The 27,503-nt window shown below is 38.5% G+C and overlaps 1 protein-coding gene across 5 annotated transcripts in view; it reads right to left on the reverse strand.

Annotated features, from left to right (window-relative positions):
* Mbs (Myosin binding subunit) overlaps nt 1-27,503 on the reverse strand; it is a 230,375-nt gene that overhangs the window by 79,562 nt on the left and 123,310 nt on the right. For 2 of the 5 annotated variants that reach the window (XM_080275221.1, XM_080275219.1), the window contains exons 4-17: nt 26,873-27,032; nt 25,106-25,250; nt 24,568-24,686; nt 23,932-24,029; nt 20,684-20,887; nt 18,473-18,626; nt 13,806-14,483; nt 11,405-11,509; nt 9,612-9,884; nt 7,857-8,028; nt 6,512-6,649; nt 5,783-5,888; nt 5,009-5,127; nt 3,363-3,452 (exon numbers count right to left, since the gene is read on the reverse strand). In XM_080275221.1, coding sequence (XP_080131347.1) covers nt 3,363-3,452; nt 5,009-5,127; nt 5,783-5,888; nt 6,512-6,649; nt 7,857-8,028; nt 9,612-9,884; nt 11,405-11,509; nt 13,806-14,483; nt 18,473-18,626; nt 20,684-20,887; nt 23,932-24,029; nt 24,568-24,686; nt 25,106-25,250; nt 26,873-27,032 — 2,561 coding nt within the window. The remainder of the gene's footprint in view (nt 1-3,362; nt 3,453-5,008; nt 5,128-5,782; nt 5,889-6,511; nt 6,650-7,856; nt 8,029-9,611; nt 9,885-11,404; nt 11,510-13,805; nt 14,484-18,472; nt 18,627-20,683; nt 20,888-23,931; nt 24,030-24,567; nt 24,687-25,105; nt 25,251-26,872; nt 27,033-27,503) is intronic. The other 3 variants (XM_080275220.1, XM_080275222.1, XM_080275223.1) reach the window with 3 other exon arrangements.

Consider the following 27,503-nt stretch of genomic DNA (forward strand, 5'->3'; position numbering starts at 1 on the left):
CCCTGTCCTCTCCTCCATCCTTCTTTCCTTCCATCTTCTTCTGTCCTTCTTTCCTTCATTCTTTCCTCGTCTTTCTGCCTGCGGGTGACTTTACACTCCCTCTTCTGTCTTTCATTCCTTCATTCTTTCCTCTTCCTTCTGCCTGTGGGTGACTCTACAATGAGTGACATGCCAAATGGTTTCCTGTACACCAGGAAACCATTTACTATGCTGGGTGGTAACCATATAACCAAATTTTGGCTCCTGGTGGTTTAGTGGGTAATTATTGCACTCTAATTGGATTGAGCCAGTGAAGGTTTATATCCAAGGGGTGGATGGGGTTTATTGCTCATGTAATGCCACTCAGGGATGAGTGAGGCTGGTCACTCTCATCTTAAATGTCAGCACCAACTGCCTAGCCCCGGGCTCCTACGCTCCTCATGGGGCAACGTAGGATTGGATGATGGATGGATGGATGGATGACTAACAGCTGCTGACACTTCTGTCTGACCCCAATGAGGCAAAAATACATGTGAGCCTCATTTTAACATCCTTTCAAGTGTTAACATGGCTGGCCTTCCTCCCCCTCTCAAGTACCCCTACCATCCTAATTCAAAGTTTATGCCCTATTTCCTGCATTACTTTTTTACTACTTGTTCCTTTCTCTTTCCTCATCACTCCACTACTTACTACTCCTTCCTTTCCAGCTCTGTACTACTTCCGTTTGTTCCTCAATGCCATTCCTTGCACTTCCACAAACCCTTGGTCTCACTTCAAGACAGTTTGTTTTCTGCATGTCCCTGTTCATCCTGCAATACCTGTGAGGACCTAAATGTAAATTCAACAGCTGCATATTGTACTGGATGATCGAAACTTGGCACAAAGTTAATTTTCTGCCTGGAATTAGTCTAAGCCATTATCTTCATCCTTCAATTTGTCTACCATTCTTTTGTATGATATAAACATCTTTTTAATACTTACATTAGTTTCCATCAATAACATACAAGAGGATACTGAGATGTATATATTGTGTAGAATTAATTGCAAATGAGAAGCTGTAATAAAATTTAGAAAGCCATTTATAGGACCCTAAATTTCAGCCCTTTTACCAACCCTCACTGCCCACTTCTTCCACCTGCCAGCCTGACTTGCAGCCAACCCCTAACTGGCAACCTTTCAACTACAGAACCACTAAACAGCTGGCACTTTATGAAGTAGTGGCAACCTGGCAATTCATATGCCAAGGTTCATTATTTCCATGCTATACTTAATTCATATATCCCATTTCTTAGTCCTTACTTATCAATACTGGGTAGGACATCCTTTTATGTTTATTTCATTTAACAAGATTTCAACTTCTTCAGTTTGATGATGTACTTTATTACAGAGACTAACAGACAATTTTACTCAGCCTAGGAAAGACTCTTTAACCTGCAGGAGTTAGATGTCTCCTTCATTAACCCATTCACTACTACAGGTCCTCCCTAACCTGAATATAATCATATGGTGGTCGCAAGAGCAAACTACCGAGATATCATCACGGTGAAAGGGTTAAATAAATAATAAATAAATAAATAAGCAATGCTCAAACCTGGTGAAATTGGTAAAGCTATATATTTGTAACAAAAGAAACAAAACCTCTTCATATGGAGGACACCACAATGTTTTCTATTTTGCAATCAATTTTGGCCATGCTGCACTTCAAAGGGCTATTGTTGTCTCAAGAAAATGTGTGTCGGGACCAACCAGAGTGTGAAGGGAACAGGGGGTATAGAGGAAGAGGAAGTGTGAAGCAATTTGAGATAGGTCAAAATGGTGTAAACAATTAAGACCAATACACTGGGTTGATAGACGGAAGAGCTATAATTAAATGATTATGAATACTTGAACATATGAATACGGTAAGAAAATATTATTAAGACGTATTATCCAGTATACATCATATCATCATCATTATTTTTGTACAATGGTAGAATATCCACTGGTCAACTCCACTTACCTATACCTTCAGGAATATTGGCCAGAAATACTTAATTCCATGCTCCCCACTGTATATAACTTGTATATTACCAGTGTTAATCTCACCAATATGTCAGTTTTTTATTCTTCAACCTCTGCTGTCATATTTTCAGTACCATATTCCATCCACTTACACCACCAAATTCAGTCCTGCATACCATCACTCTAAACATGCTCATCCAACATTTTTCTCATGACCTCATTCCACTTGTTCCATATTTCTCTTCCCCTATTTAGTATTTACTCTCTAAACCAGAGTAAAACTCACTTAATCCACATTAATAAGGTGAAAGCCAATCCATATTAACCTATTTTGTTGATCAACCAGGTTAACATAACAACCGGGTTTCATAAATAATGTATCTTCCTTTAAAAATTTTTCTAGTTTACATATGAAAACAAAATTAAGCCACCACATTAAAAAATATATATATACATAAAAAATAAAATACAAAAGCACTGGTCTCAGTTAACCTCTTCAATCCCATGATGTATAGCTGTTGAACCCCAGCTTCTGAATTAGTGATGCCAAGCCATCAGTGTGACAACTATGACCTCTCTATATCAACACACAGCTGAGGTGAGAGATGCAGCAGCATGTGTGAACTCTGACAGCATGGAAGCACAAAATACAAAGACACTCTATTTAGTTCACTTCAGGGTAAGATGCAAATACGCACAATTTGCTAAAATACATTTCAAAGCCAGACTGTAAAGCACTGGCAAACAGTAAAGAACTATATTAAATCTGTACATACACACAAACATTACATAAACTATTATCACACAGGTACCACAACAGTCAATAAATTCTCTCTCTCTCATGAATTAAAAGTAAGCAATCTAAATCAGAATAAATCTTGTGTGTTTCAATTCTGTATATATATAGTGGATTATGATGAAACTGCAAAAATACATACTGGTACTACAATCTTATTTTTTCCATCATATATGAAGCAACTGACACTCATAAAGTAAATGTACATTTCTCCAGCAGTTACTAAAAAGCCAACAAAGGAATTATGCACCAAATCAAACATAAAAAGCATCTCTATATGTGCTAAGTACAGTACAGTAAATCTCACTATTCACAGCTTAAGAAATTGCGGATTTTGAAATACCTGTCTAGTTTACCCTATCTACCTAATCTATTTATCTGTCAACATAATTTTCATCTTAATCGTTTCCTCTATAATTTCCAACTAATACTGTCCCTATCTACCTTCTTCCCAAACTCCCTTAGCTTTTCACCTGTTGACTTTTGCGGAAAATAACCCCTGTGAATAGTGAGTGTTTACTGTCTGCACGTGGAGAAGGAGGAAGGAAATTACAGGATGTGAGAGAAGGAAGCAAGACAGACTTACCGCATCTTCCTCCTCCTCCTCCTCGCTGCCCTCCTCGCCCTGCCGTTGCTGTTGCTGCTGTCGCTGTGCCCGCTTCTCAGGGTCGATGTCCTGCAGCCGCAAGGTGGAGGGGCAGGCAGGGGAGGATTTGGGAAGCATGTTTTATGCAAATCAAATTTTGGATATACAACAAAAATAAAATGAACTACAGTTCTCCAATGCAATATTTAAAAGTGTGCAGATCAAAATAAATGTAAATCATATTCAAAATTTGGAAATAAGATTCAAAATTAATCATCTATATAAAATTATCCAGAACATAAATCAACTTTGCACATTTCAACCCAATGACAAGCCGAGATCAGCTGACATTACTGTTTGTAACTCAGGTTTCAGTATTTAGGCTTCGTAAAATTCAAACATACATTAATCATTCAGAAATCAAATATTTAACCAGTGGAGTGCAAGCTGCCATTACAGCTGCAGTTATGAGTGGGTGTACCACTGACAACTGATCCTGAATTTGTCCCCACTCTAGGCAAGAAAAACATGCACTGTCACCTCATAATAGAGGCTGTCCTTTCATTATACAGTACAGTCTCCTACCAGTGCCTCATTTTCACTGATGATGCCGTTAAGTGGAGTAACAAGTCATCCTCATACAATAATGTCATACAATGTCACACTTTACTTTTGCAACCACACTCATGCTGCTACATCAAAAATGAACTGACAATTCTTTTTTTTTTTCTCTGACATATGCCCTGCAAGTATGCCTACCACCAAAAGGATACAAAGTTTGAATAATGAAAAAGTTAATTTTTGGTTATTTTCTGCAAAGTGAGGAGGGTCTTAGGGTAGTTACTTGTGCACTTCATGGGTTGAATATTGGCTTCCAACTCACTTGTCATTGGGTATAAAATCAAATGAAATGCAAGGCAATCATCCATTGTCCCTTCACAGTATTTTAAGCTGAACCAAGGACAAAACAAAGGCTATGCAAATGGACAATCAATAAATCAAAGGTACATCCCTACGGTGGATAAGAGAATAAAGTTGTGTCCCAAGAATAAACAAAAGTATCCTTCATTAAAAAATACCTTGAGTAAGAATCCATACCAAACAAATTACTCAATGCCATGCTTCATGCTGGGATGTCAAAGATTACTCCTCCATTTTCCCAGCATAAAGAAGATCCCCAATGTAACAAACATCTAATTTCCAAAGACAGCTTCATATCAGTAATAACCACCAATGCCTTGATTAAACAATACCATGCAGGACTTCACTTAACTAGAAATGTGTATGAGTATCTGCATGTAAACATTCACCACATCAATACAAAGAGCAAATGTGTTTGTTCATCAGGCTGCTCATTCAGTTAATACATCCCTATTACTGTAACCACTCTTTTACTTCATGCTCCAGCACCTTACTTAGTCAGTACATGTAGGCCTGGCTGCATGTACTGTACTGTAAAATTTTTCCAAATAAACTGATACTTACAATGGATTCCCATGATCTGAAAATTTTGTCTTATCCTAATACCGTACATTGCAAACAACCTAAATATGTGCTAGTGGCTTCCACCTAGCATAAATAAGGGTCATGGTTAACAGGAGTGAAAGTATAGTAACTAAGTTCACTTTAATAAAATGGCTACTCACATCCATATTGACTTGGACACGGCCTGTGGAGCGCCTCTTAGGTTTTTTCCGCCGCTGAATGGCTGCCTGTGTCCCTTCACGTGTCTGAGAATTCCGTTCACCTTCTTTTTCTTCATCCACTGGGGGAAAATACAAATGTTACCATGTCCTCAATAAATTTTATCTTTTTGTATGCTCTGTTTTGCGACAAGTGTCCAACAATTTATAAAGACTACCTAATAAAGTTCCATTGCTGTTTACAAAGCATTAGCAATTTTCCCTAACTTACAATGCAGGTTGTATGAAAAACATTGTGATTTTATAGACATCCCTTACACATACTGAGGATTTAGTGCATAGTATAAAGCAGTATAATCCCTCTTTTGTGTGCATGCACTTGATGGCCAGTGTGTTATACTATCGACTGATACTTACAAAATAAAAATGTAACTTAAATACATGCTGGATACCTTTACTGACTTTCATTACTGTGCAGGTGTTAATTTCATGGATCTTTGTGTTAACTATAATTCTCTCACCTTAACTTGACCTAGATTCATTTTCTTTTGTAGCTTATTTCACAAAGCTCCTTGGCAGAAAAAGAGTGCTATGGCTCCACTTCCTTTACAAAGAACTTTGTGACTAACCGTATGTTTGTTTTAATGTCTTATCACAGCCCAGCACTGAAAATCAAGCGTTAGCAATTTTAGGCCAAGTCAGAGAAAAATGAATATAGACAAGGCATCAGGGACTCTAAAATACAAGTTAAGCAGCAGAACCTAGCCAAATTCTTACCCGGCTTCTCCTCAGTATTCTTTTTCCGCAGCTGTACAGTGACGGTGGGAGTTTCATCGGTATCAGCTTCACTCTTGTCTTTGCTTCGCACATTTTCCAACGAAAACTGGTGAGCAGAGATTGCATGAAAGTTGGGGATGTGGTGGCAAGTGAAATATTAAATCTACAGAGATGCTTAACTTCTCTAATGACATTTTTTATTTTCTTTTTGCCATCTCTAGGCAATTTTATTCACTTCTGGGGGGACATTTCAAACTGGACAGGCTGTATAAAGCCTCCAGTAAACCCTTTACTTCATAAAGTCTCCCAAATATTAAGTCTAAAATGATCAAAAACACTATTAAAAATATACCATTATACTCAAGGGGTTATAAAAAAGTGCCATATGAATAAGGAGACCAAGCAATTAACATATGGAAACAACAGAGATGTAAAAGATTAATTTCAACAATCTGATGATACATATTCATTTCACTCTTGCCATTTCATGACGATACTATTCAGCAAAGAACTTTTTTTTTTTTTCTTTGTTTTTTAATAACTCAAGGATGATACAACCTTCACTGTCCCCTTCACTGTTCCCAAGTTTATTAAAATAATTTGGAAACAGCAAGAATTATATAAAAAGTTACCAGAGTCAACAACTGTGATACAACTACTATACACGTGCAATATAAACTCTCCTACACCAATGAAAATATTATTTTACAAAATACGACGTTTTCTTACCCTGTTCTTATCCGTGTCATCGACCTTGAGCCTCCAGGAGGGGCGGCGCTCCTCTTCTTCCCCCCGGGTGGGTGAATCTGGCTTTGGCTTGGCTGAGGGTGAGGCTGCCGTCACCTCCTTGCTGTCTGGACTAGAGGTCTGATCAAGAAAATTTTAAGGCATTAACCCTAGGCTCATATGCTCCTCATGGCATGGTAATGAAGGTGCAATACCGTAAATTAAGTTTAATACAATACTTGTACTGATAACAATGACTAAACTGACAAAAAATTTCCAGAAACAGACTGAATTTTTCTGAAAATATATAGGGGAAACTGAACTAGAAACTCTCAAAATACAGTATTTTAAACCCACATTCAGTAGTTTTCAAAGGAGAAAAAATTCTTGAGCAAATGCTAATATCAAAGAATTTTATGACTGGCAGATGGTTGAATCACTGGAGCATATTAAGATGAAAAAAGTAGAATAAACAACTGCATGTTTGTCTTGAACACAATGGTAGTGAGTCACAATAAATAATTATTTTACATGAAAAGGAAGAATCTGAGAGAGTGCAATGGCAGTGAGAGACAAAATAAAAAATTCAGTGAGCCATAATACATTCTTTCAAATGAAAAAAAAAAAAGTAAATTGCGAAAGAGAAGAAAATTCTTCACTGAAACATTCGTGCAAGCAAACGTAACCTCTTTATTCTGAAAGATCTCTCATAAGTTGAATTAAATTAGATGCCAGAATTAACCAAAATACAAATATATGGATGTCCTCCAACTAAAGCAACTTTCATCCAGCATCAGGCAGAACAGAATAAAAATTACTTCCCCTGACTGTCGTTGTAAATCATTCGCGACAATCAAACTTACAGTACAGTAAGATGATGATATTAACCAGCAAAGCGGTGAAGCAGCAGTGAAACTGCTTACAAAATTCTGAGCACAACCAAACTGACACCACTGGTTGGTCAGTGGGCCACACTGGCCATAACCCATACCAAACCTAATTCAGTACGCAAAAAGACTGACTGACCGGCTTAGAGTTCACTGAAGCCAAAATTCAGTAAATGGTGGCTTGTTATAAAGAATGCTTACTGTAACAGCAATACTGTGTGTCTTCACAAATACATCACAGGTACGTTACAAGAAAAACAACAAAAGTTCATTAACCCTGCAAAGCTAAATGCTGAAGTAAGTACATGATGCACTTTGATTCATTCTAATCATAAGTCCACTACAGTATTTGCTATTTAATGTAAATATTTCAGCTTTCATCATCACAGATATTACAGGCAGACTATCTATACAACCCTGGATGGTATTCTTGTGATATAAGGTACATAAAACTAGCTTACATTCTGTTGCTGTTGCTGCTGCTGTTGCTGCTTGTTCTTCATGAGCTGCTCTGCCGACTTGATGTCCTCGAGTGTGACACCCTGAGTGGAACGTCTAGTGGAGCGCACCATCTTGGCATGAGCCTTGCGCTGTGTTTCACTCTCCTCATCTCGGCTGGGCGGCACGAACGACCTACGTGAATGCACCAGGCTACACATCAGGTCACACAGCCCTCCCGCACCCAGCCTGGCACCCAGGACAAACACCACACAGACCCAAAGGCACCCTAAACTCACCAAGCATAACACTTGCTGCAATAATTCTTTAATCTCCATGTAAAAGAGTTACTCTCAGCATGTGCAGCTAATTATTATGAATCATAAGCAAATTAAAAAAATCTAAATCTTACAGCACAACACTACTTTCAGCACTTAGATACAGATTAAGAAAATGCCACATACCTAAAAATGAAGCATTTTATGCAAAACAAAAACTTATACTGTATATTACTAAAAAAAAGGAAATAAAATGTGCTAGTAAAATGCAATGATGTATTAATTATAACATCTATTATACTTTAATTCATGGTAACCCAAAAGGTCTGTGTGGTGGCTGGCCTGTGATGTTAGCACACGCACGGCAGCCACACAGCAAGGCAAAAGAAGTATCAGGGTAGAGAAGTGGGTTGTCAGGGAAATCAGTCCCATCCAGTTTATATCATCTGGAGTGCACCAAGATAATGTAAAACCATGAATCACATCTACGTTCCTAACCACAGATGCACTTACTATATCAGTGAAGAGAAAAACAGAGATGAGAACTGATTTTGACCCTGACTGAATTGTAGGTGTTTAGAGTTCAACTCCTTAAAAATCTTTACAACTCTACAAAAAATGCGGCTACTTTAACACCAGATTAATGCCTGAATGTCCATGTTTCTGATGTAATGTGACCCAGCATTTTCTTGAGTTGAAAATGTACAAAATCCTAACCTATTAACAGCAAGATAGATAGGAAAGTTATAAGTTATGTTTATAAGCCATTCATTAAAAATTCAACAGCCACCAGACAGTAGATAGGAAACTATTGATTAATTAAGGTAAAAACAAAATACATTTTAAAACTCTCAACTGACATCAAGTTGAAAACAGAAACTTAAAAGCTCCTAGAAAAGATACAACTTAAGAAAAATAGAGCAGCATAAAATTTTAGAACCATGAGCCACACAGATCCACATTCACCCATTTCCAAGATTTATACACAATCTAACACATCACTTTAAAGAGAACAAACATCAAATAAACAATACTCAAACAACAACCACTCTCACCACTCATATGTAAAAATAACACACTGAACATGAACTACATAAAGACTGGAAGACAATGACATGCCTCCAGGACAATGAAGAATTACATAATCTGCTAAAAGCATTGGACATCCACTTTCTGAGTGATTGCCTTTCAAAAGCTTTAGATCAAACAACGGCACAGCACACGTCATGCCGGACATTAGTAGCGGTGGTGGTTGTCAGACATTGGGGAAAAATAAATTAATCTTGTTTAAACACAGCAGACATCTGAAGAACAGTTAGTTAGTTAACTAATTTAAACAAGACATACTGAGTGCAAAATGTCTGTAGCACAGTCGAGTTAATAGCTCTAATCTGACCTTAAAAAACACGGCAGACATTTGCTGAAGTCAGGAGGTTAATAAAATGTCAAATAACTGGAAAAAATAATAAAAAATGGCAGGCAGAGCAGGCGTGTACGCACTTGAAGAAATTCTTAATGACACTGCCGGGACTCATTTTGGTGGTCTGGGGGGGCTGGCCCGAGGAGGGGGTCTGTGGAGGGGCCGGGGGAGGAGAGGATGGAGTGGTAGCTGGGACAGTTGGGGTGGAAGATGTGGTGGAGACAGTAGTAGGTGATGGAGTGGAAGTGATGGGGGAGGGGGGCTGTTTGGGTGGGATGGTGAGAGAAGGAGCTGTCTTTGGAGGGGGCGGAAGGGCACCCAGCCCCCCGTTGGTGGTGAGTGTTGTCACATTGCTGCAAGAGACAACCAACCTATTCAGGAAACCACAGTAATACATTTCAGCTTCACTTACCTAACTGCCAGTCACACTGATAATACTTCACAATAAGGGACCTCACTGACCAAAGTACAGTACATTGATGTGTTAACTCCCTGTGTCAGACAGCACACCACACAAAAGCTATTAAAGTTACTTTGCATTAGTTAGCAATATAATTATACCTTTGCCCCACTAGTTTTGCTAGTTAGTTATGCATCAAGTCAGTGCTGTCATTACCACTCTCAACTTTTGTCCATATCAAAAACAGGAACTCAAATTCATACACCCCCATAAGCAGAACTTATTTACAAAGATCAGCTTTTATTAATGAAATTTAAGTAATAATCAAATATTTATGTACACTTTTACTTTGAATTAGTGTAACAGAGAAGTAATTTCCAAAGCAAAATTAAAACACTATATATACACTGCCTTCACACAATCGTCCAGAATCAATATTTTTGACTGTAAGCTTTGGTGTCTCCTGCTACACTAAACTTGGCCATAAAAAACAAAAATACAGTAAACCTGTACTAGGAACTAGTAACAGGATGGATGGGAACAAAGAAAAAGTGATGGGGTGGCCAAAAGACTGATGATATAGCACTTTCCAGTCCTCACAATCATTTCTAATTACAGTATAATCATCGCTTTCCAATCATCCTACTCATTATCATCATCGTGATTTTTTTTTTTTTCTATGCAAGGATGCAGTGAGTTATAATCCAGAAAACAGGGAAGGAGAGATTTACAAAGAAAGGCAACCATCAACATCTTGCCCTGTGAACTGGGCCAACCACTCTTCTACAAATCACTGAAGTCCCAGAATCTTGACTACATTACAGGTCTAACCATCTGCATTTTTTTTCCCTCTACTGATGCACTTCCCATACATCAGCCAGACACATATATCCATCAACTATCAAGTTAAAACGGTTGCCAAACCTTTGTTACGGTATGTGTTCCTCTCTCTTTCTCTCTCTCTCTCTCTCATTTATTCAACCTACTACATACAGGCACCAGCACACCTTCTTGCAATCATCCTGTGGCCGCCACATTCAGACCTCTTTTTAGTATCAAGGCATTCACAGCACCGCCACAGTCTTCCCCTGTGCTGGCCTACCTTCCACTTCCACATCTACCTCTCTTGCCTATTACTGCACCGATACAGTAAACATACGTGGGGACTTAAAGATCGGAATATACATGTGGATGGATTCTGCAGGGGTGCACAGGATGACAGATTCCGTGAAGAGGTCAATGGAGTGACAGACTCTGAAGGGGTGAATGTGTAACAGTGTGAAGGAGTGAAAGTATGGATGGGTGACAATGTGGAGGGGTAATAGTACAGATGGGTGACAATGTGGCTGTGTGACAGTGTAGAGGGATGACAGTGTGGATGTGCAATAAGGTGGATGTGTGATAGTGCAGAGGGGTGATCGTGTGGATATGCAATAGTGTGGAGGGGTAGATTTGTGTAACAGTGTGGCATACCTGCCGACGGTGCGTGTAGGAGGTGAGGTGGATAAAGTGGAGACGGTGGAGGTGGCCAGGACAGATCCAGAGGAAACAAGGGGCTCCATACTGTCCATGTGGTTCCTGCAAGGGGAGGAGTGAGTCAGCTGATACACTGTACATTCTAAACCAAATTTCTGATAGAGCTATGACACTAACTCTTTGCAATATAACTGTCACAACTTCAATAACCCTATACTGCCCTGTCAGTACTTCCACATTTAATAATTTAACATTTCACCAACCTGATACTGTACAAGTTTAAATTTATTCACTTGCTGTATTAGATCCTACAACACTTTTTTCATCCATCCATCCATCCATCATCCAATCCTACATTGCCCCATGAGGAGCGTAGGAGCCCGGGGCTAGGCAGTTGGTCCTGACATTTAAGATGAGAGTGACCAGCCTCACTCATCCCTGAGTGGCATTACATAAGCAATCAACCCCAACCACCCCTTGGATATAAACCTTCACCGGCTCAATCTGACTGAAGCGCAATAATTACCCGCTAAACCACCAGGCGCCAAAATTTGGTTACATGGTTACCACCCAGCACAGTAAATGGTTTCCTGGTGTATGGGCAACCATTTGGCTTGTCACTCAGTGTAGAGTCACCCATAGGCAGAAGGAAGAGGAAAGAATGAAGGAAAGAAAGAGAAGAGGGAGCATAAAGTCACCTGTAGGCAGGAGGAGGAAGAAAGAATGAAGGAAAGAAACACTGATGAAGAAGGAAGGATGAGAGGAAATGGCATACACCCAAAGCAGCACTACATCGAGTGAGTGGATGGTGAGTGCAATGTTCAACAAATGATGTACCATCTGTTTTACACCTACAATGCTTCATCTCTACCTCCTCACACTTCCATTCTGCATACTCTTCAGTACCATATTAATCCTCACAACTAATTACTTAGTCTGCTGTCCTGGCTCCATATTATTCTAGGATTATCATCTGAAAAAAAAAAAAACATCCAAGACTTCTTTTCAATAGTACCACAATTTCTAAAAAAGGATATCAGTAGTTTTAACATTATCATCATTCTGTCTCTTTCACATCCACAGCTAGAGTCCACAAAGTGGCAGGCAGAACTCACCATCCATTTACTTGATGTACCACTACCTACTAAAATACTACACTGAGTACCATGATAAACAGTTCCAGAAATCCAGGAAATCATTTACTACACAGGGGAGTAACCTTATAACCAATTCCTGGAATACATGAGAAAGAATACTGCCTCCCTATTCCAGGAAGCCTAACAGTAAACAAAATGGCAGGGGGTACCATTCCTCCACCTCTGTTCTTATCTACTGGCAATAGTACAGAGTAATATTAACAGTTTCTACATAAATACTGTACTTAAAATGCTAACATCGGTCAATAACAACACTGACTCAGTGTTTTGCTGCTTGATTACCAATATATATTTTTACAGCAAATGAAACATCTTCACAAAGAAATATGTGGTCTTCTCTACCTGTCATGAATTATAAGTCTATCTTCCTGTCTTATTTTACTGTCACTACAAAATAATCACTCCTCTCATGTACTGTTTGCAACATAACCAACACTTTACTACAGATATACCTATTTTATTTCTGTGTCCCTACATACAAGAAACTTACAGACTAATAGGCATGGTAGCTGCAGGCAGGCAGTGGCTCAGAGAAGATGGAAAGCAAAAATGCAAGCCAAGGGTGTAGTACAGTACAATACTTAGCACAGCACATACAAGCTTCATCTGAGGTACACAGCAGGATACTTTAAAACATAACAACAAAACAATCTGTACAAATTTCATGAAAATGTACTTGATAAGACATGCACTTCCATCTCCTTTTGATAAATATTAAAATGTCATGCCTTACACAAATATCAAAGAGGGTTCTGAGAAGAGGTGGAAACTTGATGATAATTAACTGCTTACCTGAGTAGTACTGTCTTCAATAAAATGCTACAAATACTTTACATCTCCTTTTCATGAAGACCAGAGTATATTAAACTTATGATAATACAACTCTGTAAATAATGGAAGCCAACATACCTGCCCGCCTGGCCTCTCTAAAAAAGAATTAATCATGATACTGCAAATAATGTAAAAGAAAAACAGGAAAACCTAAAAAATTAAAGTACAAAGTAACTTTAGTTCTGGGCAACAAAAAACAATAAAGACAAATCATGTAAATAAAGCAGAAGAATAAAGGAGGTTAGCAGCATAAAACTGAAGGGAAAGACAATGACAACTGACTGGCAGCTGGCAGCACAGATCAAGAAAGAACAAAGACTAGATCAACACAGGAAGGTGTGAATGGGAAATATGATGAGAGATGCTGGCAGTGGGAGGCAACGGCAGGGAAGCTGTGGTGTGAACCGTACCTCTGGATGCGCTCTCTGAGGGAGGCGGACCGAGCCAGTAGCCGTGGGTCCTTGTTGTTGTTAGTAGTGTGGTTAGTAGGGAGAGAGGCCAGGCCAGCCGTGGTGGGGGGAGCCGTCGCAGTGGAGGAGGGGGAGGAGGAGGAGGAGGGGGTAAATGCCACATGGGGAGACGTGGAGATCGGAGGGCTGGGAAGGATGGGGTTGGAGAGAGACTGTCCAAGTGGTCTGTGAGTGGTTGGGGATGTTACAGTGAGTGTGGTGGTAGAGGAGGTGGTTGGTGTGGTACTGGGCTTGGAAGTGACTGTGACAGTTGGTGCAGCAGTGGTGACAGATATGACTCTGTCACTATCAGGTGGAGGTGAGGCTGGAGTGGTGGAAATAGTGACCCGTGGTGGTGATGATGCAATGGATGACTGACTGACCGAATGTGATGATGTGCTTGTAATACTGGATGATGAAGTGGCAGGTGAGGTATGACAGAGGGCCAAGTTGATGTCTGATGAAGATAGGCGTTGTGAGGCTGCAAGGGGTGAGGATGTTGCTGAGGAGGTAGGGGTTAGGTGGGACACATCCCCCCATGACCCTCCATTCCCTCCTTCCCTCCCTCCCTCCTCCTCTAACTGAGCAAGGGCCGGGCATGAACGAGCCTTTAGCCTCTCTCGCGTGGCCCTCAGAGCACTAGAAACACAATAAAATAATTGCCATGCAACAACAGTGCTGCCTTACATCATGCGCCCGCCACACAGTATGCAAGTTAAGGAGAGTATTGGGTGAGCATCAAGTTTAGTCTGGTTATGGGAATGAACACAAGCTTACTCAGTTTGTATATACTGGGTAATCATTGTAGAATGGCAAATGTTGTATTAAACCTGACATAAAATTAGTACTCCAATGTGCCAATTATAATTCCTCCAAACATCTTCAGTTCCATGGTTTAGTACTCTCTTTCATGGTCTGATATGATATTAAAGAGAATAATAAAAGTGATAACACATTCACTTAAGTGCTCCTGTATAAAACAAGATATGCCTGATCACAAGTCTCAGTATGTCTGTGGCAGACATCCCTGCATTACATTATCTTGTACATGGGAAAGTTTATACAGAGGTTTTAAAAGCATGGGCACATCTTCATATCAAGTGCAGGGGCTACTCACTAACAGACATGCAATCATCTCCATCTCTCAACCAGATTAGGTTTTGCAGCAAGAACAAAACATAAGAAGTTTCTTTCCTGGTCTTTCCTGTTAAATGAAATATAACCTACAATAATTTATCTTTTTTACCCAAGATTTGTGTATGTAGAGGGAAAAAGAGATATGGAAAACATTACACACTCCTTTCCTTGTTTGTTCTACAAGTCAAAACCTAAGTTATGTGAGGAACTGATTGCATGTTTGTAAGGTCAGGTCCAGAACTAGACACTGAGGGAAAAGGATAAAATTTGCAAGTCATACCTATACAATAATGCATATTTCATGCTGGAAGTCACACAGAAAATCAATTAGTCAGCAGATACATTATGCGATGGAAGAGTTTGGCTTATTATCCCTTAAGACTCCAGATGTGAAGAAGCATTTACGACCATAAATTGTTAGTATGTTGCTCAAAGATGATCATTAACAGCCCTTAACCTTTAGAAGATGCCTGCTTAGTGTACTCAGTAACATTACAGATAAGATTATCTCTCACAGACAACAATGCCCAGTCACTGGAATAGTTTGAAAAAATCTGCAGGGTGAAAATGAGAGGAAACCTGTACTTCCAAACGTCCACGAAAGGAGGGAAAGTACCAGAAGGTAAAGAATGGTTGAGAGACAGCTAAACAGCTTCTATCAATACAAAAAATATGCTTAAGTCAGTAGCCGAGCCTAAGATTTTATGCAGCTGACTGATTCTCTATATAAATTTTTAAATATTAAAACAGCAAATACTACACTTATTTCACAGTACCCAGTTAGTTATATTAAAATATTGTATGACAAATCTGAACATAATGTACCGAACTATATAAAATGCTTGATGAAGATTTACCAGTATAACTTCCATCATTCACGTAGCTGTTATAGCTACTCCATATGATTGAAATGGAAGAATATGTACAAGATAAAGTCTATTTACAGGTGCAGTAATGACATTCCTCCCCTGAAAATATCAGAAGCACTGCCTGTTGGCAGGATGAAAAATTTTCTAAATGGTGTTCTTCTAAACATTTTACATCCTACTGTAACCATTTCTCTGTGAGAGGGAATCCATTTTCAAACTCTTTGGCAGATGGAAAATTCCCAGAGCTAAATGCAATAATCTTTCATTATCCAGTTAAAAAAATGCAATGTCTGTATTTTTGTACTGAAAAGTTTAACTGTCAGTTTTTAACTCTGACTTATGAAGCTCTGCCAGAGATAAATGCAATCTGGCATCATCCATGAAAAAAATACGGCAATATCACCATTGCATGGAAGTCATGGTGGCTCAGTGGGTAATGATTATCTTCCAATCTGTAGTGCCCCAAGCATGGATTCAAATCCAGCCATGGCTTATATCAAATATTGGTGCTGACAGTATGTCCTCTGATATCCATCCATCCATCATCCAATCCTATGTTGCCCCATGAGGAGCATAGGAGCCCGGGGCTAGGCAAGTTGGTCCTGACATTTAAGATGAGACCTATACATTTGCACTGTGTCAGTTAATCCTGATGATATATACAGATTCTTGATACAAATAAACGGCCACAACACTTGACTTTATGTGCACTCCTCTCACTCCACACACCTCTTCATGATTAGTACTTGGCTGCACAGCTCATACTGCAGGCTACTCTCTCTCTCTCTCAATTAGTCATTATCAATGAGGTAGTTATGTCTTTACAAGATCAGATTAAGCTGCCCCTGCTGATGTTATGGAAAGAGAGAGTAAACTGGCACCAAAATGAGCCACACACTGCATACACCTGTGTTGAAAATTTTATCCCTTCACATACTGCCCTTATGTTTTGGAAACTTTACCATATCAATTCATCTTTCTCAAGATCCAACAGTTCCAATACCATATAGATGATAATTATGTAGGCCACGTTTGTGTAAATGGCAACCTTGCTGTATACAATTGTACTTTGTAGTCAATGTTAGTAAATACTCAATGAAAATTTTGCTGGTATCAATAAGGGTATGATTCATATCTATTGGCTGAATTGAAGTAGGATTACAAAACTTAATGATTAGGCATTTCAAAAAACAAACTATTTACTTCTAAATGCAAGAGACACCCAATACATCAGCACAAAATTAAAGGTATGGGATTCTCCTAATTACTTTGGTAATAACGTCTTCATTCAATACAATAAAACTTTATTACAGCTGTCCTGTAAAGGTTACAGTTGTTCCTCTGGATGGGAGAGACCCTCGGGTTGAAGGGGTTCACAACACGCAATAATACTACAGCATTCAAACTAAGTTCTATGAAATTATTTACTTTTCTCTAACAAAGAAGACATCCACACAGTGGAATTTATTATACAAAGTTATCAAACTCGTGATCATCTTATCCCATTTTAAAAAATACTAAAGGACAGGTACAACTACAGTACTTCATACTTCACTGTAGAATCTTAAGTCATCTTGTGCATTTCCCTGTAAATTTAACTATCACCTCTCCAATATCACTTTCTTCTTCCCAGTCACATCTGCACTGCAGATGCAAATGACAATGCAGAAAGAGATAATTATCTGATAATACCCTGTAAATGCATTATGCTAAAATGAGGTGGGAATCGAAACTGTGAGAGGTTATGATGAAAACAGAAGAGTACTCAAAGTATGGTGCAAGGTGGGGTAATACCAGGGGTGATACCACTATGTTAATCAAAGAGGAACTGTAGAAACATCACAAGTTGCATGTACAGAAGTGACCTAAAACCATTCTGAACAGCAATCCAGTCATGGGGTTTTCTTGAAGAGGCAAGCCAATCAAGATCTGATAAAGCTTGAGCCGGAGAAATTTCTATTACCCAGAGAACAGCCCAAGCCTGGACAGGACAGCATTCAAGTGCCACAGGACTGCTTTATTTTGGGTGTCAACTGATATAAAACTAAAGAAACTACAGGGTAGACACTTGACACATCTAGCAGAGAACACAAACATCATGGTTACTCATCTACTGAAAAATTATTCATCACTTGCCATCCTCATCTACCTGGAGTCCATCATCATCATCTGCCTTAAGTCCCTCCCCACCTATCATCTCCCCATCTCAACACACATCCATAACTAATATCTGCTGTCTCCCCTGCCCATCAACTGTATCTCCTCCAATCTCAACACACACGCCCCTAACCACTGTCTCCTAGCTCCCCTCCCCACCTATCATCTCCCCTTCCCAACACACATCCCTAACCACACTCTACTATCTACCCTCACCACTTACCTCCTCGCATCTCATCATAAATCCCTAATCACTGTTTACCTTCTCCCCTCTACACCTATCTCCTCCTCATCCTTAACCACTATCTACCCTTCCCAACTTTTCTCCATCTCAACATACATCCTTATCCAATATCTACTCTCTCTCCTCCCAGCCTATCTCTTCTCACTGGTCCCTAACCACTATCACGTATCTCTCTTGCCTCTGTTCATGTCCCTCCTTCTCCAGCTTCTGTACAAACATACCTCTCCTCCTTGTCGGGTGTGGTGACAGTAGTGGTTGTGGTGGTGGTGGTGGCTGTGGTGGTGGTGATTGAGGTCGTCCGCTTGGTTTCCTCAGTTTCTCTACTGCTTACCTTCCCTTGCGTGGATATACTGCGACTTATCTCATCTTTTTGGCCTGCAATGGTGTCAGAAGATCAAATGACAAACTCTATCAGCAATTTCACAACCAAAACAGTAATCTCCAAACCTGAAAACTGAAGCTGTGATGTGCAATCTTGCTTTCTTTCCGAAACTCCCAAAGATCCATTTATTCCATCAGTTTTTTCATTTTTAACTTTAGTATCTGTGCTGCATCCCTGGCACTAATTTATCAATCATTCATATCCACCATGCTTTTCTAAATATTCTTCAGGTGTCACATAAAATTTCTACCATCCTTTAGGCTACTACCTTTTATCAAGATTCACAAATCATCACAACCACTTATTCATCAAGATCATGATCATCATCAGCCTGTCAGTCCCCTTGAAGACAACAGCTTTCCAAACTTTTCTCAGTCTGACATACTGGTTGTCAGCCTGCTCCGTGCACATTAAATACAAGTTTCATTTCACCATCTGATCCTCCATTTTTTTTTTTTTTTTTTTTTTTTAATTATTTTTTTTTTTATGTGACCGACTCTGGGCATAGGCTTCACAGACTGCTCTCAAGGCCCAGTAGTCCTCCTACATACCATACACCTTCTACATGTCACCACTTAGGCGCTAACACCCACTGTCCATATTGAATACATGAAAAATGAGAGGGCAAAAGAAATTTGTATATAGTATATTGACTGTCTCATACAGGACTGGTGTATTGGTATTAGCGGGGGTATTTAATTCAAATCCTTAAACTGTTCCCCGCCCAAGCGGGGATTTGAACCTGGGTCCGTTAGGACTGCAGGCCACCTCTCTACCGATTGAGCCACGCTTCCCCCCCAGAGCTACCTGTGTATACATATTCAAATTAACTCTTGGCCATAGAGTTCCTGTAAATAAATACTGTCAATATTCTAGATCCTCTTTTTACTTTTCAGTCAATATACTATATACAAATTTCATTTGCCCTCTCATTTTTCATCACTCTGGTCTCATACTTTCATCACCTTTGCTCCCCTAAATACCTTCTCTCTCCTAAATATTTAAGACTTTTTTACTTCTGTTTTAATCAAGACTTATAATAATTCATATCCCACCAAGAATATACACAATATTTTCAAGTTTCAACAACAGTAACTCCTAACCCACCAACCCCTGTAACTAAAGGATACATTTTATTATTGTTATCTTCAGATGACTTTATCCAGCTTAAAGGGACTTTTCCAACTGAGGGGGTTCCGTATAGCCTTCACCAGCTAACCCTTACAATACAAGAGGATCTTCCTAGCCTGAATAAAATAAACTGATAGTGGATGGAGTAAAATGAAAAATGCATCATGAGACAAAGAGTTAACGCAAGTTATTCCTTTGCAGGTTTCTACCCTCTCTTGAGATAAAGTACTCATGTCACTGCACTGAGTACAGTAGTCCAAAAAACACACACAAAATTTCAGTAAATCTCAACCCCTTTACTTTAGTAACATACATTTAAATTTACTACCAAACAATATTATTAGGTCTGGGAGAGATTTTTAAATCAGAAGGGTTAGCTATCAACTACATTAACTCTTTCACTGTTTATAGATCCTTCTTTGGCTAAATAATGCATCTCAGGGTGGACTTTTGAAAATGAAAATACATCATCACACTCAAGGGATTAACCCAAGTTTCTCCTCACCTAGCTCCCTACCCTACCTTGTGATAAGATACACCTGTCCTGTGTAGTGAGGTTGCCTTCCTAAGTGACGATGGACAAAAAAATATGCAATAATTCATCAAGTCTTAACAACAGCAACTTCTGAATCATTAACCCATCTGTGTCCTCAGTCAACATTTGGCCATACTATATGTGCCAAAGGAGGCATCACAAGGCCCCTTCTTAATGATTTACTTTGCACATTACACTCTAACATTTTCTTGTACTTCCTTAGTGATTTATTTTTCCCATTACACTCCACCAATTTAAATTCTCTCTCTCTCTCTCTCTCTCTCTCTCTTTCTTTGTGCACCACCAACATATGAGAAGATACTGTGGCATAATGTGCAGAAAAAATCACTAAGAGGCGTTATGAAATTTTCCAAGACAACGTACTCTTGTCATCATTTGTTGAGTTGCTGGTCTTCCTGAGTGATGATGGTCTCCGCCACGACTGAACCTCTGACTGGTCGAAGGAGTTGTTCTCTGCCGCTCTAGCCTGAGGTTGCGTCCGCGCCCCCGCACTGCCACCACTCTTGTCTGTACCAGTGGGGATGATCTGTGGCCCAGTGTTCTCCTTGTTTACCTTATTCCTCTTCTCTGCTCAGATACCAAAAATAAATGAGATGAGTGGGATGAATTATTCTGCTTATAAAATATATCAGTCAACAAATTCATCAAAGTTTGAAAATTACTCTTACTGGTACACTGAAATGTTATCTTACAATAGGCAAAAATGGATTTCACAGTGAAACCTTTTAGTATACTAACATATTATGAATTAACGGTCTTTTTTTTTTTTAACTTCCAATTTGGTAAATAAAATTTCAAATTTTGTATATGGGAAACTGCTATTGATATGATGAAAAACTTAAGTTTCTTAACATCACCATATTGTCAACATATCATTAGTTTAAATGCTGACAATAAATCAGTAACTAAAACACAAATGAGAAGTGAAATGCGATCATTATTTAATAAAATTATTAATAATGGGACATTGTCTCTGAATGCAAAATATAAATAATTACATAATATACAAGCACTACAAGACTCAATGACATTCTCTTCTTCATTCACTAATTGTTCTATAATAACATCTGTACAGGTTTTGACACTACTCCTTCCATTCATAATTTAACAACTTTTATACTAAACAGCTGGGCATTCATCAATAACTGAACTACTACTCAGAAAACCCAAAATCAAATGCATAAAATAAAGTGAACCTTATACAGTATACTGTATATCAAGATCGTGTGTCCTGTCTTTCAGGTAAATATCAATACACTGAAATGTCACACATCAACTTAACATGAACAACAACACAAATCATTAATACAAACAGGTCAGGATTACATAGACAGAAAATATACATCAATAAAAGAGGACACGCATGCAGTCGAAGTAAAAAAATATCATACATGCTCTCATACACTCACATAAACACACACACACATGTACATGAATGCACACACTCCCAGATCCATACCTGGTACATAGAGGTGTACAGTTACATGCACATACATACATTCATATAATCAACATGCACATTGTATATACATACATACATACATATATGCAAAAAACTTCCATCTGCACCGGCACTTACCCACTAGCAACTTCACTGGACTAAGTGCTCGTGTGCAACTACCCAACACACTTTCCCCCTCATCATCATCATCATCATCAGAATCAGAATCATCTTTTTCCTCTTCCTCCTCCTCCTTCTCTTCACTCCCAGACACAGAGGAGGAGGAAGACTGGCTGCTTTCTTCACTACTCTCCTCATCGTCTATCATCCATCAATTCCCAAAGAAGCAGCATGTAAGAGGACAAAAGCCAAAGGCCACAGGCTAAGTTGTTGAGGCAAACAAAAGCAAAGACTATCTACCAGTTTCTATGGCACATTCATGGCCGTACCTGAGGCTTGGCCTACCATGCAAATTAGTTTATTACCTAATTAACAACAGCTTTAGTATGGCTAGAGCTAATTATGAGTTCAATACAATTATTTGGTTAAGTTACACTTTACTTCAACTGCTGTAAGTAAATGTCTGAGAAGAATTTCAACTCACCTATGAACCAACACTGGGCTCTATACCTGTGACTATATTTTAGTACTAAAAGAGAGATAAGATACCAAAAGTCAGAGAGGAGGATAGTTATAGTGTATATGCTGAAGGCAATCAAATTTAAAGCTGTAATGGCGGCAACAAGACTTTTCATTCAAAATTATATGTACTTATTTTAAACCCTTAATCAAGTACTTGTACAAAAATTGGTATGATAAGGAAAAATAATCCAGGTTTGGTTGTACGACTGCCATGGAAAAACTATAGTGCTTAATAGCAAATATTACTGTTCAGAATAATGTGCAATTTTCTGACTTTTCTTACATGTAATATCGTGACTTTGAAGTGGTAACAGTTATGTACTGGACAAGCTCAAAACCCACTACTGTTCAATATACAGTGCACTGCTTCCTGCTAAATACTTGCTAATGTGTTTGCTAACTACCCTCTGGACCTCAAAAAGAGTAATCATGCAACCAACACATTGCACATGATTCTACTGCACTTCTGATGTATACTGTATGTCTAATAGGTAGGCCCAAACTAAGATACAAATTTTGTCTGGTTGTCTTGAGGAATGTGGTTCTTTAAAAATTCTTCTGAACATATTTTACCTAAATTTACATAATCTGACACCTTTATTATGAGCTACTTCAGTATTGCATATAATTACTGTATCCTGCATTCCATTATTACCACATTCTTCATTCTAATATATGATTTATCTCATCACTCCCGAATAATTCTACAAGTCAGGTGGTATCTTTGCATCATCAATGAAGCCTCGTACTGGTCTAAAATTGGCCTCCACTTTCATTATGATCAGCAATGTTTATCTAAATTAATTTGCTTCCATATCTCTATTATAACACATCATACCGACATACAAAGCTTTACAGTGATGACTAAAGGCGAATAAAGTTACTATACTAACAACTGCAAAAGTGCTGCTATCTGATGAATACTTAAACCACTGTCGACTATCCCTTCAGTGAAACAGGTGAACACCAAGATATGAAGTTTACAGATACATGGTTCTGAAGGTGCGTGACGAGCTTCTGAATGGCTGCTTTATATTTATGGGTAACACAAAAGTGGTACAACAGTGCAAGACACAGCATGTACAGGGTTGCATGTGCAGGTGCCTGTGTCTTGTATGATGAGTGATATGGTGGGACTGATCAGTCTGTGGTGTACAGTATACAAAATACAGTATGATTAATACGAGTGATCGACATCAAACAATGCACATCAGATGTTGGTTTACTTTCTGAGGGTACAATCATGACAGCCAAAGTGTGCATACGCAGTTGTGATAACGACCATTGAGGATATATAAGGTGACTGCAGGTACAGGAATACATGGAGAGCACATAAAGTTGCCAGGTGTGGATACAAGTAGACAATTGAATAACTGTGAAAATTCTTGAGAGGATAGGACTGTGCAGCACATATATTACTATGCACGAACTGATGTCATCAGAACCGTAGATATACTGACAACTGTGTGACAAATCTGGGTGTAGGATGTGAGTGTGTTAGTGACTACAGGGTTGCATCAAGACTCACCCACATCAGATGAGGACTCATCATCCTCAGACGTACCCTCGGACTCCCGTGGATCCTCCCGCTCCTTCTTATTACTCTGATCACGGTGAGGAGATGTCCTGAAACATACGAAATGTAATTTATACACCTCTGTCTCATGCACATTTATACTTATTTGTCATTTAGAACTTGTTTCTGAAATACAATGATGTGGACAGAGAAGACACTGTACTGAATGATATCTACTGTATTATATGATTAATCTACTAAACTAAAAACTTAGCACCAATGCTGTGACAAGATGAAGATAACTACTGAACATCAATAACATGCACTTAAAAAAAAAAAAAAAAAAAAAACTGACAGAAGAACTACCAAAAGTCTACCCTACTATATAGGCAACACTCTCATTAACTCACCATTCAAGCACCAAGAATCCTGACTCCACCTCATGGGCCTACACATCCACACTTAAACATTTCACATTTTAAAATAAATCCTATGGCAACCCTTCACTTCTACCAAACTACAGTCCTATTTTCCACAAATCTGCAGCATTACTTCATATTCTTTGCAGGGAAGAGAGAGGAGAGGAGAGGAGAGGAGAGGAGAGGAGAGGAGAGGAGAGGAGAGAGAGAGAGAGAGAGAGAGACTCACTTCCGTTTTCTGGGTGTCTGTTTGTTCTGATTAACTAGCCTGAGTGCAGCCTGTTTCTTCTTCAGCTCATCCATTAACCGTAACAAGCTGTTGTCTGCCACATCAAATGCACTTTGACCCTGTGGAGAAAATAGATCATCAACAACAAAAGTATCCATACAGACTTCCTATATTACAACTGTACATGAATATAAATCTCCTATCATTTACAACTGTAACTGAATATCTGACATGCTTAAAGATAGCTGCTGCTTTAAAAGACAGAGATGAAACTGTAAATTTGTGGCCCTAGGGCGGAACACCCTAAAATCCAACAGATAAGAGTATGGACATTTGGAAAAAGCATTATTTTACTATGAATCACAGCATAATGATAAATTTATGGTAACAATAAACACAACGCATACCAGGTAATTAAAAAGTACAGTACAATACATTGCATTGTACCAATTTTACAAGCAATGCAATACATTGTTTTTATCCTTCAGATGTGAATATAAGGCATACCGTACTTTACTGTATTTCCCCGTGAACTTACCACATAGTTACGAATTTCCATGTCCGCCATGTTCTCACAGAGTATTTCCACAGCATCACGCTGCCCCCAGTGGGCTGCCGCATGTAGGGGCGTCCACCCATCAAAATCCTTTGCATTGATGTCTGCCCCTGCCTCTATTAAAAGACTGGAATGGACATGGGTTATCTTATTAGAGTACACTCACTATCACAGCTTAAAGGGTGTTCTAAAATGCAATAAATTAACTCCAACATTATTGCAAAAACAAAATCACATTAAACAGAACAGATCATCTAGAACAGTGGTTCCCAAACCCATGGTCGCGACCCAAATGAGAGTCGCAAAGATGCTCCTGTGGGTTGCGGGATGGTGTGAAAAAAAAATAAAGTAAAATAGAATCAGAAAAAAAAAAAGTTAAAAGTACATAACTGCAAAAAAATCTGCAGTACACTTTTGGAATGCAATGCATCACTGAAGCAATGTCATAGTTGCCAGTCAAAAGTTTGTTTTTCGATGCCTGTCAAATTTTGCAATGAATTACATTTACATAAGTTGTGTCTTTCATATTCTTCGATCAACATAAGAAAATAAAAAGTTTATTAAATAAATTTTACTGAATTTTACTTTAAGCTGTCCACTGCATTTTATCCAAGAAATTTTATTGGATAAAACTAAATGAAGAAACACTTAAATTATGTTTCCGCCCTGAGGGTCATGCCAGGCCAAAAAAATTCTGTGTTCAGGGTCGCAGCCAAAATAGTTCAGGAAACACTGATCTAGAACGACATGAAATATAGAGTGCTGCATACTAAACTCCACGAGAGAGTAAACATTACTGCAAAACCAATACTGGTATTAATCATATTACTGTAAACATAAGAGATGATCCTGAAAGGTACAGAATAATACTGTAAAATATTTGCCTCTACTGGCTAATATACCGTACATTACTGCAAAAACAATATCAATCACATTAAACAGAACATACTGCCTAGAAATGGATGGAATAGACAGTAATGCTAACTTCACATGATAATACTATAAAAGAAATTACTACACTTGTTTCCACAGTATATAAAGTCATCCTCAACTCCTGAATTTCATATAAAATGAGGAAATACAAGTACACATCACACTAGCATAATAAGTAACACTAGAAATTTTACCTACTAAAATCACTCCCTAAAGTCTCATCTTGTTAGTTTTCCAGTACTACAGTACTTATGTATTATGCGGTACTTAATGATACTGAATAATGCACATCATACAAGGCTGTAGGGCTACTGAGTAATGAGAACATACTCTATACAAAATCTAAATTTTTTAAATACTGTAGTAAAATCTTGTACCTTAGAACACTTTAGCTGAAATAATGACAGAGTATGTAATGTAAGCCTAAAGGAACACCAATCTTGCAGCATAGTAAAACGGCGGCACTACAGCACATTTTTCTTAAGAGACTTCTTACTTCTCTCTCATTTCAATGTCAGTCCTGAACAACCACAGCTTTGTTGTACAATTTTTCTGATTCATTAATATGCATAAATACCGGTACATATTTCTTTCTATATTGCTCTATTACCATGTCTGGGATGAAACTGGTTTACACATTTTACTTTAGTCTCTCTTGACAGCTACAGCTCAGCAACAGTCTATTTATTCCCATATATTAATCTAGTAATTACTAAGATGCATCTAAAAAACTGATATAATTAAAACATCCTTGGATCAAGTTTTGCTTCCGTAAGAGTATGTTTGATCATGTAACTAACCAAGTAGTGTACTAACTTCATAACCTTGATATATCCTTTAGCAGCTGCCACATGGAGTGCAGTGGCACCCGTCTTGGAGTGGGGTCTATCAGCCAGGTAACCACTGGCCAGCCAGTGTTGCGCATCCTCCAACATCCTCCGCTCTTCACGGTTACGTGATGCATCACAGTCAATACCTGATCGTACAGTAATGAAAAGAAATTCAAAATACAGTACTGTACTACCAAATCATCATCTAAAGGATGTAATGATATACTCACCAGTACTGTATCGGTACTGTATATGGAAAATATACTTTCATAATTAAAACTATAGCTGAACTGTTAATGACACGAGTTTAACAAATTAAACACATTAAAGTAATGGATACTACAACTCAGATATGCAGTCTTGAGATTTTTTTGTTTTTTTTTAAACCATGAGGCAATATTACACATGTGATTAAGCTATTTATAGTCTGCTTTATAGAGCCTTGTACAGGTATGTAAGCATCAGCTTTTCTTCACATGGTATTAGACCCCCCTGCTGCCCAATTTCTGTTTAATCCCTTCACCCTGCTGTCATTTTGTCAGGGTAAGGAAGAGATGTTACAGTAAAGGAAAATTAAAATTAAAATATTTCTGACTACTGGTATCCCGCAATATGAA

Source organism: Coenobita brevimanus, chromosome 61 (assembly GCF_032717465.1).
Source record: "Coenobita brevimanus isolate Jiangsu-jjx chromosome 61, ASM3271746v2, whole genome shotgun sequence".
Classification (NCBI taxonomy): domain Eukaryota; kingdom Metazoa; phylum Arthropoda; class Malacostraca; order Decapoda; family Coenobitidae; genus Coenobita; species Coenobita brevimanus.